The following is a 16666-nucleotide window of genomic DNA, read 5'->3' as shown; positions in this document are numbered from 1 at the left end:
TATTCTTAAAATGATTTGCTTAAACATAGATGTAAAATAGTTGTATAAAACTAATTGTAAAATATTAGTTATATCAGTAATGTAAGATATTTTGATAGATTTAAAATCAAAAGTTTGAAAATGGTACACTTGAATAAGATCACAAAGTTAATTGAAAATGTTGGCATTCAAATTTGGAGCAAAGATTTCCTCGAATTGTAAAGTCTTCAAGTTGAAAAGATAGTTCATTACAAAATTTCAATGCATAGAAGTATCACATAAGTGTCCTCTTTAATTCATGATGTCCTTTCCAACACTTCAGGAACAAACAGTCCTTAAGGCAAAGTCGCCCTTTATTTGTAGGCTGCTTTTTCTTCCTGAATATGTAAAAACAGTTGTAAAATATTCCAAAGCTTCAGCACAATCATATAAAATTAATTTACAATTAAAAACATTAATTAAAAAATTATTATTTGTTCCTGAAGTGTTAGAAAGGATGTCATGAATTAAAGAAGACATTTATGTGGTACTTATATGCATTGAGATTTTGTAATGAAGTATTTATGGTCGTGGCAATTTTAATTAATTTTTTTAATATTTTTAATTGAAAAGATAGATAGCAGAGTGAGATTGAAAATGACACTGATCCTCAATATTCATGTATAATTGGGACAGTCCTAATTATTCAGGGTAATCCTTCATGAACATCAAATTCTCAAACTTTGACTTCCATTTTTTATGTTAAATTTGTAATTCATTCCAAGACTACACATTACTGCTGTTTTAAAAAATTTTCAGAAAAATGAATTGTTTTATTAAAATAAATATACTGTACAATGGTTTATACTGCTTCTGATGCCAACAGGAAAAACTTATACTACAGTATGTATAAATAAAATTAACTTCTTAAATTTTTTTTATATTACATTACGCATAATTCTAGCACAATAAATAATTGCTCATTTATAGTTATATTTAATTACTCATACTATTTGACTTTCTATTTCTGTTATCTAAGTTTAAGGGTTGTTTTGTTAAATAAACTATCTGGACACTTTCTAATATACTAGCTAATTTGCATAATAATGCTGATTAAGTATTTAAATTACATTCCAAAAAAATATCAAAATTATAAATAATGATTAAATTAATAAATTCAATAAATATTTATAAATAAATAAAGTAATAACTCATCATTAATAAATTATTGTAAAATTTTATGAATTTGTTACAATCTGTCTATGGAAAGAATCAATTAGAGAGCAATGTTGTGTGTGATGTCACTTCAGTTAAACCAATCAACACATTCCCTAATGATGTCAGCACTAGGCACATTTCTTTGTCAAGAAGTTAAGTAAGCAAACCAATGACATAGATCATTTCAATTGAAATGAACTAAGTCATTGGCTTGCTTACTTTGCTGCTTGACAAGGAAATGCACCTAATATGTGAATTTTGTTTTATTTTCTCTCACTAGATGGAAGAACAACTTTTTCATTAATTATATTAATTTAATTTTTTATAGCATGCATTAACTATAAAAAATCATGCATTTAATAATTACTATAGCAAACTTCTTTATATTCTAATACCAGAATGTGAAGCTTTTATAACATTGTTGACATGTTTAACAAATAAAGAAATCAGAAGTAACTTCCCACAACTAACTGAACAATGGCTGATGCTCACTGATTAATACCCAAGTTGATTATTTCCATTAACAGACTATAAACTATGTAAATTAAAAATTCTTCACTAGTCTTATATAAGGTTTTGGAAGTGTTTGATTCATTTACATGACCAAGTGTTATAAAGAAAATTTTGAAATTAGTATAATGTCATTATTGTTTATATAAAAGATGACTGTAAATAATCTAACAAGGCAATCTTTTAACTATGCTATTCAGAAATAATTGAGACTAGTATTGTATTGTAAATTATTAGCAGGTTGTTTAAGAATTTGTTAGATTCTTTTCTCCAAATATCAGTTAGAACTATTTGTTGAATTTTAAAACCATATACTGTTTGTCTTTTTCATTTTTCAGAGACAGAACTTGTTAAAATCTGTTTATATCTAAATTTCTCATATTTTAGACTAAGAAAAGCATCATTGATATGGATTATTGATTTCATAATTCAGATAGCCTTAATATATTAAAGAAATTTCTCAATTTCAATGAATAGAATAGTACATTATTCACAAATAAAATTATTTTATGTATGGAACACTTAGTGGATCCAATGTACAGCATATCTCTATCAAACCTGTTGTCCCTCACAGGAACATTGTACACACCTGGGACTCTATTGTGACAGTACGCCATAATTTTGTATATACGTGCTAGTCGTAAGCCTAATATTAATTATTCGATCTTGTGTTCTTTGTTTCCCTATTTCTCAATCTTTCCATTCTTCACTTCCTTATTGGTGGGGGGCAACACTGTTCCGAGAACAAGGTGAGAAGAATAAAGAGAGAGCATCCCGAGGCATGTGGGGTGAGGAGATAATGGTCATTCTTGACTCGGACTCAAGAGCGAGCGGACGGTGAGTGAGGAGTTCAAAATTGTTGTTACGAAGAACAGAAAGACGATGAATTGTCTATCCAATCAAGAGAAGAACTGAGTATACTCTGGTCAAGAAATATATATATCAGAGAACTAGAACACAGCTTCACCCCCAACTGGAAGACATCAGAGCAATACAATATCCTGGGTACCCTCTACTCTATCTTTTCTATATATCTAATTATCTGTATTATTCTATCTTCATTCCATTATTTTCTCCTAGTTTTTAAGTTAGTTTATGATCTTAGCTATAGAATTTTGAGTAATACTTCATTGTAATCCATTGTCGCAAATGCGTCTCCATTGTGTGACACCACGTGCATAAAGCCTTTGTTCCCTTATTGTACTGTACATGTGTGAGGTCCAGAGTTGGGATCCGAATTGTTTAATGTACAGATACCATGCAAATAGGTGAGAGCCTGTGCTTGTTTTTGATCTTTTTGTCATAAATAAACTTTGTTTTGCCTATATATTTGTACGTTTTGTCCTTTCAGGGATCCATGCACAATTGCATGTCTTAACACTATGACTGTTGGCCTAAAGTGTACACAAAAGAATACAAGAACACTGTTACAATTGTGATGATCCAAATTTTAACAGAAATCAATCATCGATGTCATCATACTTGTTCAATAATTGTTGTCATCTACTACCTGAGAGAATCTTCACTTACACTTTCTTGATGGCAAAAACAATTCATTCCCGTAACCTGCTGACCTCTTGGCCAGGCGATATCATGCTTATAGCATAATTAACAGCCAAAGAGTCAGTCACCGTTTAGTTCTTCCCAAGATAAGCAGTTGCAGTGCCATTCTTCCCAAGATAAGAAGTCGCTGGCTGATCCTGAAGGATAGTTGTCATAAGAGTCTTTAATCTGTTAGCCAGTTCAGGAGCTCTTATATTACTTTAACGGATACCTTGCCCATTCTCTGTACAAAGACTCCTCCAGCAATGGATATCACCCATCCCAGTAAAGGATATTGCCAAATCTCCAAGTTGTCTATTTTTGAACTGTCCGCACAACAACCCTACTGAACTTTAGCAGTTGGAATGCAACAGCCAGATCCTTCAACTACAGGTATTTATTGTCACGCAAACCTCATGAACTCTCTCTCACGTGACCCTGGACATATTTAGACGTATTTTTCTTCAATTCAATTTATTATAACTTGTTAATGATAAAAAGGATTAAAATGTATAAAATTTCCTTTGCAAATAAACGATTGTTTAGTTAACCTAGTCTCTGCATGCATCCCTTCCTGCTTGCTAACTCACGGTCTCCATCCTGAATCTGATTGCTCACACGACCGCTTGAATGACCTATTTTCTAATCAAACTGTCATTGTGACTTCCGTATCAAGAAGGACATGGTGGTGTCAATCCTGACAAGGCACTAAGGGGGTGCCAACCCTCTGGTCACACAATATTTTAAATAAAAAACTATCACTGCCCTGTCAATTTATGCCACTGACACCAGTATGCAAGCTAACGTCCAAAATGCCACATTAATCAAAATTCCTTTCTGACCGCATCAGGCCTCTAGAAACTTTAGAAATATACAGGACAGGCCTGTCTGGCAATTGTATTAAATTGTATTAAGAAGAAAAAGCATCTTGTATGAAGAAAAAAACCAGGTAATACCGACATAAATTGATTAGTATTATTTTGTAATATTTTATTTATTTTTATAATTCTTAAAAATACCACCAATTACATACAGTGGAACATCGCTTAATGAGTATTTTGCATAATGAGCAAAACAAATTGTGAAAAAATGACTTGCTTAACGAGTGATGTTTTACATGACGAGTGACAAGGAGAGGGGAAGTCCTGGATTGTGCGCATGCTCTATCAATCTGTGTTTAGCACTCATTCTGCTAGCATCTTAGGGTTAAGTTATAAACTCCGTAACGTAACCGTATCTGTATTCATAAACGTTTGCTACACTGGATATCTATAGCAATAGTTTTAAAATACCATAAGACAGTTTCCTTATCCTTTGAGGAACAAACTTTTTTATGGCTTACAAAGCAGTCCATTGTGATAATGTGCAAAATCATTGGCTGATGTTGCCAAATCTAACACTATAATTATTTATTCATTTTATCATTTTTCTATTTTTTTATGACCAAAGTAATTCTTATCTTAAAATTTTATATTGTTCAGAAGCATTGTCAGTCAAAAGATACATTTCAAGTAATTTATTGCTTCTGGCACAACTTCCGATTGTATAGCAACTGACTTAGCACAGTTTGTCAATTCACTGTATCCCTACCGCAAGTTTGGTCAATCTAAACTTTTCTAACTGAATATGATACGACCATACGGTTATGTTACGGAGATTATAACTCGACCCTTAGTATCGCTTGTGATCACACATTTTTCCAAACTTGTGTTCAGACATATTGTATATAAACATCAACAACCATAGCCCGTTATATAATAAACACGCCAAACAATATGCCAAATTCTTGGGCTATGTAAAGGCTATAATTAAATACAGTATAATTTTCTTTGAATACATATTATACATAAAATATCTGAGTATTTTTTTTTGGCATGGAACGCATTATCGTACTTTATATTCACTTATATGGGAAAAATTGTTTCGCTTAACGATTGTTTCACATTACGAGTAAGATTCTGGAACAAATTATGCTCGTTAAGCGAGGTTCCACTGTATATTTATAGGTTTGATTTACATTGTTATGTTTTTGTTCCATTTATTTAAAAATGTTTGAAAATTTCTGCACATTCCAATTTGGAATATCATTGTTGACATGATGCAGATCTTATTTAAGATTGAAAACATTGTTGAATGTGTTTCGTAATTTGTTCCAGTTATTCAGAAGATAACAATAAATTGTTTTTTTAAACCCAAATTATTACTTGTTTGACAATGACAAGAATGATACTATTACATTCTAAAAGTTTAAATGATTATAAGTAGTTTGATAAAGTGCACAGTAAAATTTGACTTTAAATAAAGTATACTTTTTGAACCATACAATATGTATTTGAGTGAGAACCTTGCTAATTCAAAATACAGTGGTACCTCAGTATACGTCTGCTTTAGAATATGTCCAATTTGGAATAAGTCTTGTTTGGACAAAACAAATTTTGCTCGGTATATGACTTAATTCAATTATACACGCCATCTATGAACAAGTAGCACAATCGGTGTACTAGACCAGACTAGACGTTTGCAGTGCCACGGTTTATAACTTTGTTAAATTTCTTCTGATTTTAATTTGTAAATAAAATTTTATTATTTTTATTAATCATGACTTACATGTGAAATGAAAAGCAACAGAAAACTAAAAAAATGACTACAATCACAATGGAACTGAAAAAAGAGATTGTTGAAAAATATGGTGGCGGCATGCATGTTCGAGATTTAACTGTTGCATACCACATTCCAATAATGACGATATTGATAATCATGAAAAATAAAACATTATTAAATCTGCTAACATCCCAAAAGGGGTTAAATCAATTTCTAAACAGAGATCGAAGACATTAGATCATGTTGAGAAATTGTTTTTGCTTTGGATAACTGAAAAACAGTGTGCTAGAGACAGCATATCAGAAGCAATTATTTGCGAGAAAGCTAAAAAGATACATGCTGATCTCATGAAAAATCAAGCAGGAACTAGCCAGGAAAGCGGGGTGTTTAAAGCCAACCATTTTTTTTTTTAATGTGAGAAAGGATTAATCATTTTTACATTACTTCTTATGGGGAAAGGTTGGTTTGGTATACGTCCTATTCGGTATAAGTCCAAACAGGAACTGATTAAAGTCGTATACCGAGGTTCCACTGTACACTTTCTCCATTTAATCTAAATTAGTGAGTCTACTATTTATAACTTTTAAACATTTTAATTTACTACATATTAACATTAAGTTTAAGTATTAAAATCTTATTAAAGAACAACAATTATTTGAAACATTTCAAGAAGTATTAAATATGCATAAATCTATTTTTGAAGATATTTAAATTTATTAATTGTTAATATTAAATTTATTATACAATATGGAGGAAATATCCCATCTTTTGGTAGTAAATTTATCTATGTAACAAATTGAATATGTGGAAGTACTTTCAACATTTCAAAATATCATACTCAGGTGAACAAGAACATACGTTGTAAATATATTCTTTGTTCACCTACTCCATATTTGTTTTAAAAATTTTAAATTTAAATTTAAATGAGCAATTACAGTAGAGTGTCGTTTATCCAAAAGTCAGTTATCTGAAACATCAGTTATCCAAAAGAATTCCAGTCGGCAAATTTAAATTTTCGCTAGTGCTGTGGTGCTACAATATTTGGCTATATCTTGGGCTACTCCAATATTTTTTTTGTTGCTGTGTGTGTTTTAGATGGTAGCACTGGCACTTTTGTGTGGTGTTTTTCTGAGGACTGTGTGTCGTGCTGAATCAAACATTTTTGATACTAGATTAACTTCTAAAGTATAATTTTTTTTGTTTTTATATTTTTCAATATATTTATTTTGTTTGTAAAAAATAAAGAAATAATTTTTAACGATACAATAGCCACGATTATTACAGTCGACCCCCCTATAACACGGTAAATACGTTCCATTCTTTATGAAATTCATGTTTTATGAGTCCTTAAATACATGAGCCAATCACAGCCCGGTACATATGCAGTTTACAGACTACAGCTGTTTGAAAGGTTTTCTTCCATAAAATTAATCGATTCTAGACTAATTTGACTCAACATTTCCAAAGTACGCATAATTTTTTGGGAATAATCCATATAAACTATGCTATAAACAAAAAATTGTAGGATTACTTACCGAGTGTGCACCATTTGACGACGCCATTGCTTAAGCTTGTTTTCATCGCGAATCGGCGCATCGAATGGCACGTGCGCCGTTCAAATTGCAGTCCAAAGTTTCGTTTGGACTGCAGTTTGAAAAAATTCAAATTATAACAGTTACTACATATTTAGGTTTAGAATGCATTTTTAAGTTTGATAAATGTAAAAATTTTTTAAAAAAACATTGTATATCTATAAGTAATAGATATGTATTATATCAATGGTGCGGTTTTCTTTATATTGCTTTAAAAATCAAGTCTAAATATTTTTTCAAAAAATTGATGAGACTTCATAGGTTAAATCCAAAGAAGTTAACTAATGTTTTTTGTCTGTACCTCATTTCATCAGAGACAAAAACTCCTGAGTGTTATCTTTGTTATTTTTTATTCACTATGCATTTTGGGTGCAAGATTTTTATGTAATTTGCACCCCTCATCAGGTGTTACATTTCTATAAATTGATATAAATACGATTATTACAGTGATTATTATGGTAAAATTACCATTTTTACAAATTACAACTATTATTACAACTTCCATTATTTGGATATATTTACACAATAGTGAACTAACCTGTTTTTTGTTTAGACATACAGCTATGCGGTGTTGATGTTGTATCCCTTAATTAATTAAGGCATTTCTAACTCTTTTTTTCTTTCTGTTTTCCTGTTCTTTAGCCCCTCCCATACGTTGTCAACCTCCATGCCATTATTTAGGTTTATGGTTTTGTTTTTATTAACAATTGCAAAATGTTCTTTGAGTTTCCGTAGATAACTGTCTTTTCCTCTGTGGGTTATTTTTACACTTTTTTCATTGATTGTGCATCCAAACTTGCTGCAGTGATTTGTCCATGGTTATTGGTTATATTTAAGTCTGATTGCTGCTTCATGTTCTTAGTTGCCTTCCTGTTTCTCCAATGTATATTGCTGGTTTTTTACATGTACATTTTACCTCATATACCCCCTCCTGCTTGGTTTAGTATTTCGTTATTTTTAATTTTATTGATATTGATGTTGTTTTTAATTTTATTTTTTAGTTTGGCTGCTAGTATAACACCATGTTTTCTGAAATTTTTCAAATGTTCCTTTAATATAGGGGAATGATGCATATGTAATATTCTCATTCTTATTTTTAACATTGAATCTGTTTTTTATAAATGCAGTAATCCATTTTTTAGTAATCTGTTTGGTTAATCATTCAAGATAAAAGTATTTACAGTATTCATTCATTTTTTTTGTTTTTCTCTGTCTATTGCCTTAGATGTTCTGTTCCATATCTTTGATAGTGCTGTTATAAAATTACTCTTTTTTTATAGTTATAGGACTATACGATTTATAATTAAGAATTTTACCTACATTGCTGCTTTTTTATACAGGGAATTTTACCTACATTGCTGCTTTTTTATATATATTGAGGGTGTTTTTTTCCCAGTTTAAAGTTATGTCTAGATAATTAATTTCATTTTTATTTTCTAAGAGTATTGCTAAGCATGTTTGCATAGTTGTACAGTATATTATATTTTCATTTGTTATTTTTTTGTCATATATTATTATGATATCATCCACATATCTAGCCATAAATACTATTCCATTTAGGTTTGCTATTCTTTTTATCTATTTCTTTTATGCATATTTCTGCAAGTTTTGGTCCTATTACTGTTCCCATACTAATACCATTTTTCTGTCTATATATTTTTTCATATATTTGGAAGTAATTATTTTTAAAACTGTGTTTTATTAACTCCAGTAGCCAGCTATATATGTCTAGATTGCGTAGGCCATTTTATTGATGAGTACGTAGAAATTATGTCTAAACTAAGTAGACTATATGTTGGTTTCATTTTTACACCCATCAGTTTTCTTACTAATTCATCTGTGTTTTCTATTGAGTAGTCTGAATACAGGATTATTTTAAGTTTTTTCTTTATAAATAGTTCTAAATTAGATAATATTGTGTGTTTAAAATCTACTAATGGTCTGCATATATCCCCTGCTTTTTGTGTTTTTAGTCGTATTTTACGTTGAGAATTTGTTTTTTCTCATCTGGTGTTACCTTTTTTTGTTTATATAATTTTGTGATTTCTTTCTTCATCCAGTTTTTTATTTCTTCTTTTGGTTCTTCTGTTAGTTCAAGAAAATCATTCATTAACACTATTTCAGATTTTTTCGTTATTTCCCATTCTTGATCAACAATGATGATTTGATTGATTTTATCTGCTTTGATTATGTTTAAATGATTTTTATTTAAATATTTTTTAATATTGTACATTTTTTTGAATAATCTTCCCCCCTATCTCTTAACATTATTTCCCATTTTAGTGCTGTTTTTTTAGTTTTTTAATGTCTTCTTTTATTTGATGTTTTAAATTACACCTATTCTCTATTTTTATCTGATTTACCACTTTATCAATCTTGGATATTATATTAATTGCTTTATCATTCAGTGACATATTGTATTCTAGCTCTGGTTTCAGTATGTTTCTTATGTTTTTCGGTTTTATTTTATTTGTCTTATTAACTATTAACTTATTTCCCATTTTCTTTTATCACTTGGCACTGGATATCCGAACAGATTTTTTAGTTTCTGATCTTTTCTTTTTTTGTACTTCCAGTCAGTGAATTCTTTAGTTGGTTCTGTAATTTCTTGTAGTCTTCTTATTTGCCGTTTCAATATGAAAATTTTTTTAGTTTTGAATTTTATTGTGGCTTTTATGATTTGTCTCTCTATCTGCAATATGTCTCTATGTTGTATGTTTGCTGAGATTGATTTGGGTAGGCTTAACATATTTGGTGTGGATTACTCTCTTAAAAAACATTTGAAGTATTGTATGTCTATTTTGCATTTTTAAGAAAACTACAGTCAAGATGCAAAATAGACATACAATACTTCAAACGTTTTTTAAGAGAGGAATCCACACCAAATACGTTAAGCCTATCCAAATCCATCTCAGCAAACATACAACATAGACACATATTGGAGATAGAAAGACAAATCATAAAAGCCACAATAAAATTCAAAACTAAAATAATTTTCATATTGAAAAAACAGATTCAATGTTAAAAATAAGAATGAGAATACTGTATTACATGTGCATCATTCCCCTATATTAAAGGAACATTTGAAAAATTTCAGAAAACATGGTGTTATACTAGCAGCCAAACTAAAAAATAAAATTAAAAACAACATCAATATCAATAAAATTAAAAATAACGAAATACTAAACCAAGCAGGAGGGGGTATATGAGGTAAAATGTACATGTAAAAAACCAGCAATATACATTGGAGAAACAGGAAGGCAACTAAGAACATGAAGCAGCAATCAGACTTAAATATAACCAATAACCATGGACAAATCACTGCAGCAAGTTTGGATGCACAATCAATGAAAAAAGTGTAAAAATAACCCACAGAGGAAAAGACAGTTATCTACGGAAACTCAAAGAACATTTTGCAATTGTTAATAAAAACAAAACCATAAACCTAAATAATGGCATGGAGGTTGACAACGTATGGGAGGGGCTAAAGAACAGGAAAACAGAAAGAAAAAAAGAGTTAGAAATGCCTTAATTAATTAAGGGATACAACATCAACACCGCATAGCTGTATGTCTAAACAAAAAACAGGTTAGTTCACTATTGTGTAAATATATCCAAATAATGGAAGTTGTAATAATAGTTGTAATTTGTAAAAATGGTAATTTTACCATAATAATCACTGTAATAATCGTATTTATATCAATTTATAGAAATGTAACACCTGATGAGGGGTGCAAATTACACAAAAATCTTGCACCCAAAATGAATAGTGAATAAAAAGTAACAAAGATAACACTCAGGAGTTTTTATTTCTGATGAAATGAGGTACAGACAAAAAACATCAGTTAACTTCTTTGGATTTAACCTATGAAGTCTCATCAATTTTTTGAAAAAATATATAAAGAATTGATTTTTAAAGCAACACTATTCATATTTTGTATATTCTTTGTTCACCTGAGAATGACATTTTGAAATGTCAAAAGTACTTGCAAATATTCAATGCATCAAGTAAATAAATTTAATGCTGAAATATAGTATATTTTTTCCATGTTTTATGTTTGGTGTTATGTGTGAGTATATAAAATTTTGTTTTTAAAATATTTTAACAATTAAAACAAACATTAAAAAATAAATATCAACTTACAGGTTCAGTTGTCATAAGTTGTTCCAATAAATTTGAAGAATCAACATAATTCCTATCATTACCTAAACAAGGTTCATCAACATTGATATATGTATTATGTTGTGAAAGAACAGATGATGATTGAGTTTTTTGTTGTGATAATGTGTCTTGAGACTGACATGAAGAAACTGGATATTGTGAATTTGTAGACACTGATAGCTGTTTATGACTGTCATTAACTGATTCAGGTAATATTTCTTCAATTATTTCAGGAGATTCTGGTTCTTTAATTTTAGATGGCACATCTTCATCACTGGAATTTGAATCACTCGAAGATCTTCTTCTTATCCTATTTCTTTTTCTTTTAGTTGCTGAAGTTAATGTTGGCCTACTAGGTACTTGGTCCACAGGAACAGAAGAAACTGTTGTATTGACTGGCTGTTGTTGCACAACTTCTTTTTGTAAGTCTTTTTCTAAATCTTTGTTCTTGCTGTCACTTGCAACTTCTGCTAATCCTCTAATGTTTAGCATTTCTGCAGTTTTAAGAAGTGCAGATAACTGATCATGAGAAACATTAACTTCACCTCTATAAATAAATTCCACTATAGCTTTCAGTTCTGCATATTTCATATCTTTTAAAATAACAATGGGATGTTTACAAGGATTTTCTAAAAACAAACTTTGAAAAAATGGACTACAAGCAGAAAGTATTATTTTATGAGCTTTCAGGCTCAAACCTTCACATGCTAAAGTTACATCTACTAAAGCTTCACTAGAGAGTAACTGGTCGAAAACTGTCACCATATTCACTTGATGATTGTTCCATTTCAGACAAAACTGTTGTGTCCCCATTTTTATTGTTCGTCATTAACTGATTGACTTATTTTAAAACATTTATTAACCTGAAAATATATAAAATATCTGATTTATATAAACTTATTTTTAANTTTATTTATTATTGTTATTATTTTATTCTAATTCACCATTGAATATAATGCACATGTGATTTTTGAAACATCAAAACCCAAAAAAAGTTAGCTGGCAAATGTAACATGTGTCCTATATAAGAAAATTTTCTTCCTGAAAATAATTTCACTAAAACCATATTTTATATAATAAGGAATAAAATCATTAATCATTAGAAACATTAAGTTACATTACAATTTAGTTCTATATTGTTTTGAATCATTTTGGGATGGTTACAATAATTTATTTTTAAAAAAATTTATTAAACAAAATATTTGATAAATCTATAAATATAAATTTCAATTATTACAATTTAATTAGAATATAAAATTTTGATATTCTAATTTTCTGTGTAAAAATCATATTCTGGTCAAGCAATCATAAGATCATCAAAAGAAAATCAATTTTATATGATTATTTACATAATGTGAAAAAATTAAATAGAAAATACAGCATCAAAAACATCTATAGTTAAAAACTTCAATTGTTATAAATGTTTGTCACTATATGGCATGTAGTAATCTAAATGTCATAAATATATAACCAAAAGAAAAATTTGGTACTCTGTATTTTTAGTTTTATTGATGATATATAAACATATTTTATTTTTAGATGCTTTGAATAATAAAAGCAAAAGCACTTATTAATTTCTGGTTTATTTAAATAATTTAAGGAAAAGTGTTGTCAATAAAGTCATCAAGGCTATAAATACTAACAGTTTTAGCAATGATCACATGGTTTTTGGTAACAAGGATATTCGCATAGGTTACCCTTTTAGCCCAAAAGTTTAGCCCAAAAGTAAAGTGTAATCTTATAAATCAATCTTAATTCCTATGGAAATTAAAAAATCTTCATCCCTCTTTCTCTTTTCGAAATACCGTATTTATTTTTCATTAAGCTGTTCTCATTAAGTAAGTTCAAAAATAAATTTAGCAAACATGGAAGTCCACATCATTTGACATTTTTCTTGTTTTTCTTTCCCAATATCCTCGACAGTCAGTGTTTGTGTTCATTTTAAAATGCCAGGTTGTGTCAGTTCCAGCACCATCTCACTAAACTGACACAGATTTTGAATATAAATCTAATTCAAAATTTTTGTAATGTGTGAAAACATCATACAAAACAATTAAAAATGTAACATCTAAAAGTTTGGATACTAGGCTAGCTGAATAATTTTTAATTAACACAAAAGTAACAATAATACTGAATGAATTTTACATAAAAAAAAAAAAAATTAGATCTTGGTTGCTTGCTGTTCTCTTTACTATATGTATTTTCTTAGCATAAGGTTGCCGTTGAGAACAAATCACACAGGAAAACTTTTAGTGGAAAAAAGTCAGTTTATTGATAGGAAAGGATATGCATTTCAGGTTTAATGCCCCTCCCTCTTCAGTCCTATTATAACAGATTTATCAGCAAAATTATTACAGAGTTACAGATTTATCGATTGTATTGAAATATTTAGGATACGCATACAAAGGTTTATACAATAAAACATAATTACCTGAGATTATAGTGACAGTTATGATAGCACGATTCATGAGAAGACATATGTGAAAAAAGGGGACCCTTTTACACAGTGTAACATTATAACAGTATAACATGCGCTAGAATAAAAAGGGGGTAAACTTAAATAAAAAATCAAATACATAATTAAGAGGCAGAATTTTTATAAAATTAATAAGAGAATACCTGTAGGCTGCGAAATAATTCTGATGAAATGTACAAAAAACATAGGTCAGATAGGAGAGGTTAAAAAGATGTGAGTATTCCCTGTATCGTTCACTGAATGTTTGATGTGTTGACTTACACAGTGGGATATGATAGAGGGAGGGAGGTAGTACATCTTAATGGGCTTTGCTACTTAGTTAGGAATGGTTGCCAGATGTCATTGATGACTGCACCTTTAGGTTCATTCTGTGTATTTCATTTGTTTTGATAATTTCAATGTGTTTATAAAATTTTATTTTAATAATATTTTTTTTCTTTAAGAATTTTGACACTGTCTAGTGAGATCTCACAGCCTGCTTGGTTGCAATGAGTGGCGACTGCTGAGTTGGTGTAATCATACTTCACTGTTCTTATATGTTCTTTTATATGGGTTTTTAATGCTCTGCTAGTTTCACCTAATAGTATGTAATAGTACTTTGGATGACATGTATAAGTGAAGCTGTAAACAAGATTATTATTTAATAAAATATCAGTATTACTATTATTGGGTTGTTTGGAAAGTAAGTTCGTTTTTTTCCATGGAAAAAACATAATATTTTTATAATAAATAAATATTTTATTGAATTATATATTGACCATCTTGGTCAAATACCTGTTGTCATCGCTTCTGGTAGTAGCATGATTTCACATTCACAAAGTTTTGATCATTGCTTACAAAAAACTGATCCAAGTGATGTTTGACATTGTCATTTCAAGTAAATGCCTTACAGTTAAAAAAAATTTGTATAGACTGGAACAAGTAATAATCTGAGTGTGCTTGATCTGGCAAATATGGTTGGTGTGATAGCACATCCCATCTAAGTTATAACAGTTTCTAACCAGTTACCAAACTTGTGTGAAATTTGACATTATCGTAGTAAGGCACTACACCTGTTTTGTTGATCAATTCTGGCGGCCTTTTCTGTTTGATGATATTACTCAATTTGTTTACTCGATGGCAGTACACTTTCAAATCAGTTGTTAAATTGTCTGATAAAAGCTCCAAAATAAAATTTCCTTAAAATCCCACCAAAGAGAGCGTCTCTCTTTAAGAACATATGGAACCCATATATCAAGCTTTGAAATGAAATCAATTTATTTCAAGTACTCATAAACAGTTCAATTTGACAAATTTAATCACTTAGTGATTTCATGTGTTGTTATTCAGCAGTTTGCTTCAATCAGTACGTTTATTTTGTTTTCACTGGCTTCAACTGGCCATCCAGAATGTGGTGCATCTTCAATATTGAAATTGCCAGAACAAAATTTTGTAAACCAGTTTTGGCACTGTCATTCTGTCAATACATCATCTCCATACACATCACACAATTTTTTTCTCGTTTGAATAGCATTCTTATCTTTTCGGTAATAAATAATTTGGTAAAAAAATATGCCGAAAATGATATTTTCAATCTTCCATATTTACACAAAAAATAAACAATTGCACAAAATCAAAAAAAATTTTTTACAAATAAGCCTTAAAATGCTAGCTGTCAAAATATATAATGATAATACGGTTTAGAATGAAAATGGCAGGAAAAATACGACTAACTTACTTTCCAAACAACCCAATAGTTTGTTCTTTGGTTTTTACGGAATTTTTGATTTTATTGTTTAGTGTGGGTGCTAAAATGATATTATATGGTGTTAGTATTCTTTGGATGTTTTCAAAAATAATAGGGGTATAATCTAATTTTTTGTAAATTATTTGTGTCTTTGGTTTGGATTGACCTGATGAGTGGTTGTGTAGCCATTTGTTTATAATTCTGTTTGGGTAGTTATTTAATTGAAAGGTGTGATAAATTTGGTCTATTTCTATGTTTTGGTTAGTAGTATCACTTGTACGTGTTTTGATTTTGTTGACATACATATGTCTGATTACTTTACTGATTTCACAGGATTTTATATATTTTTTAAAGGTAATGAAATTATCATGTCTTAGTATAGTAATGTCTAAAAAATTAAGTTTGTTGTTATTTTCATTTTCTATTTCGAAACACACAGTTTTCTGAATATTGTTGGTATATTGAAGTATGATTTGAGGGTTGGTTAATTGTTTGTTATAAACAACAAAACAGTCGTCAACATAACAATTATAGAACATTATACCCTGAAGTTTATGGATAATATTGTTGATGTTATTCATGCACAGTTCAGCAATTTTTGGACCAATGCAAGTATCCATAAAGATACCTTCTAATTGTCTAAAGAAACCATTATTACAAATAAAATAATTATTGACTAAAACAAATTCGACTAATCGGTTTATCCATTTGTCATGTCAATGCAGTACTAGGCCTGATGGCAGAATTCAGGGCACCTTTACTGGCAGGAGCATCCCTCTATTCTTAAACGAATTGAGAAGCCGTTTCATGAAGCACTAAGGACAGCCTTAGGAGTGCCAAAAACAACACCCCTTGTTTTCAAGTTACATTCCTCTGCGATC

General features: G+C 29.7%; 1 protein-coding gene across 4 annotated transcripts in view; it reads right to left on the bottom strand.

Annotated features, from left to right (window-relative positions):
* LOC111621300 (protein tramtrack, beta isoform-like) overlaps positions 1–14088 on the bottom strand; it is a 122458-nt gene extending 108370 nt beyond the window's left edge. For 3 of the 4 annotated variants that reach the window (XR_002756042.1, XM_023363387.1, XM_023363385.1), the window contains exon 1: positions 11566–12459. Coding sequence is in view for 3 of the 4 variants with exons in the window: in XM_023363387.1 (XP_023219155.1) it covers positions 11566–12396 (831 nt within the window). In the remaining variant the exon portion in view is untranslated. Of the gene's footprint in view, positions 1–11565; positions 12460–14014 lie in introns of those variants that run through there. The other variant, XM_023363386.1, reaches the window with a different exon arrangement.
* Positions 14089–16666: the final 2578 nt, after the last annotated feature.

Source organism: Centruroides sculpturatus, unplaced genomic scaffold (assembly GCF_000671375.1).
Source record: "Centruroides sculpturatus isolate CEXI.00-Female unplaced genomic scaffold, Cexi_2.0 scaffold86, whole genome shotgun sequence".
In the NCBI taxonomy this organism is placed as follows: Eukaryota; Metazoa; Arthropoda; class Arachnida; order Scorpiones; family Buthidae; genus Centruroides; species Centruroides sculpturatus.
Note: the sequence above shows the minus strand (reverse complement) of the source record. Positions and strands in the feature narration are given on the sequence as shown.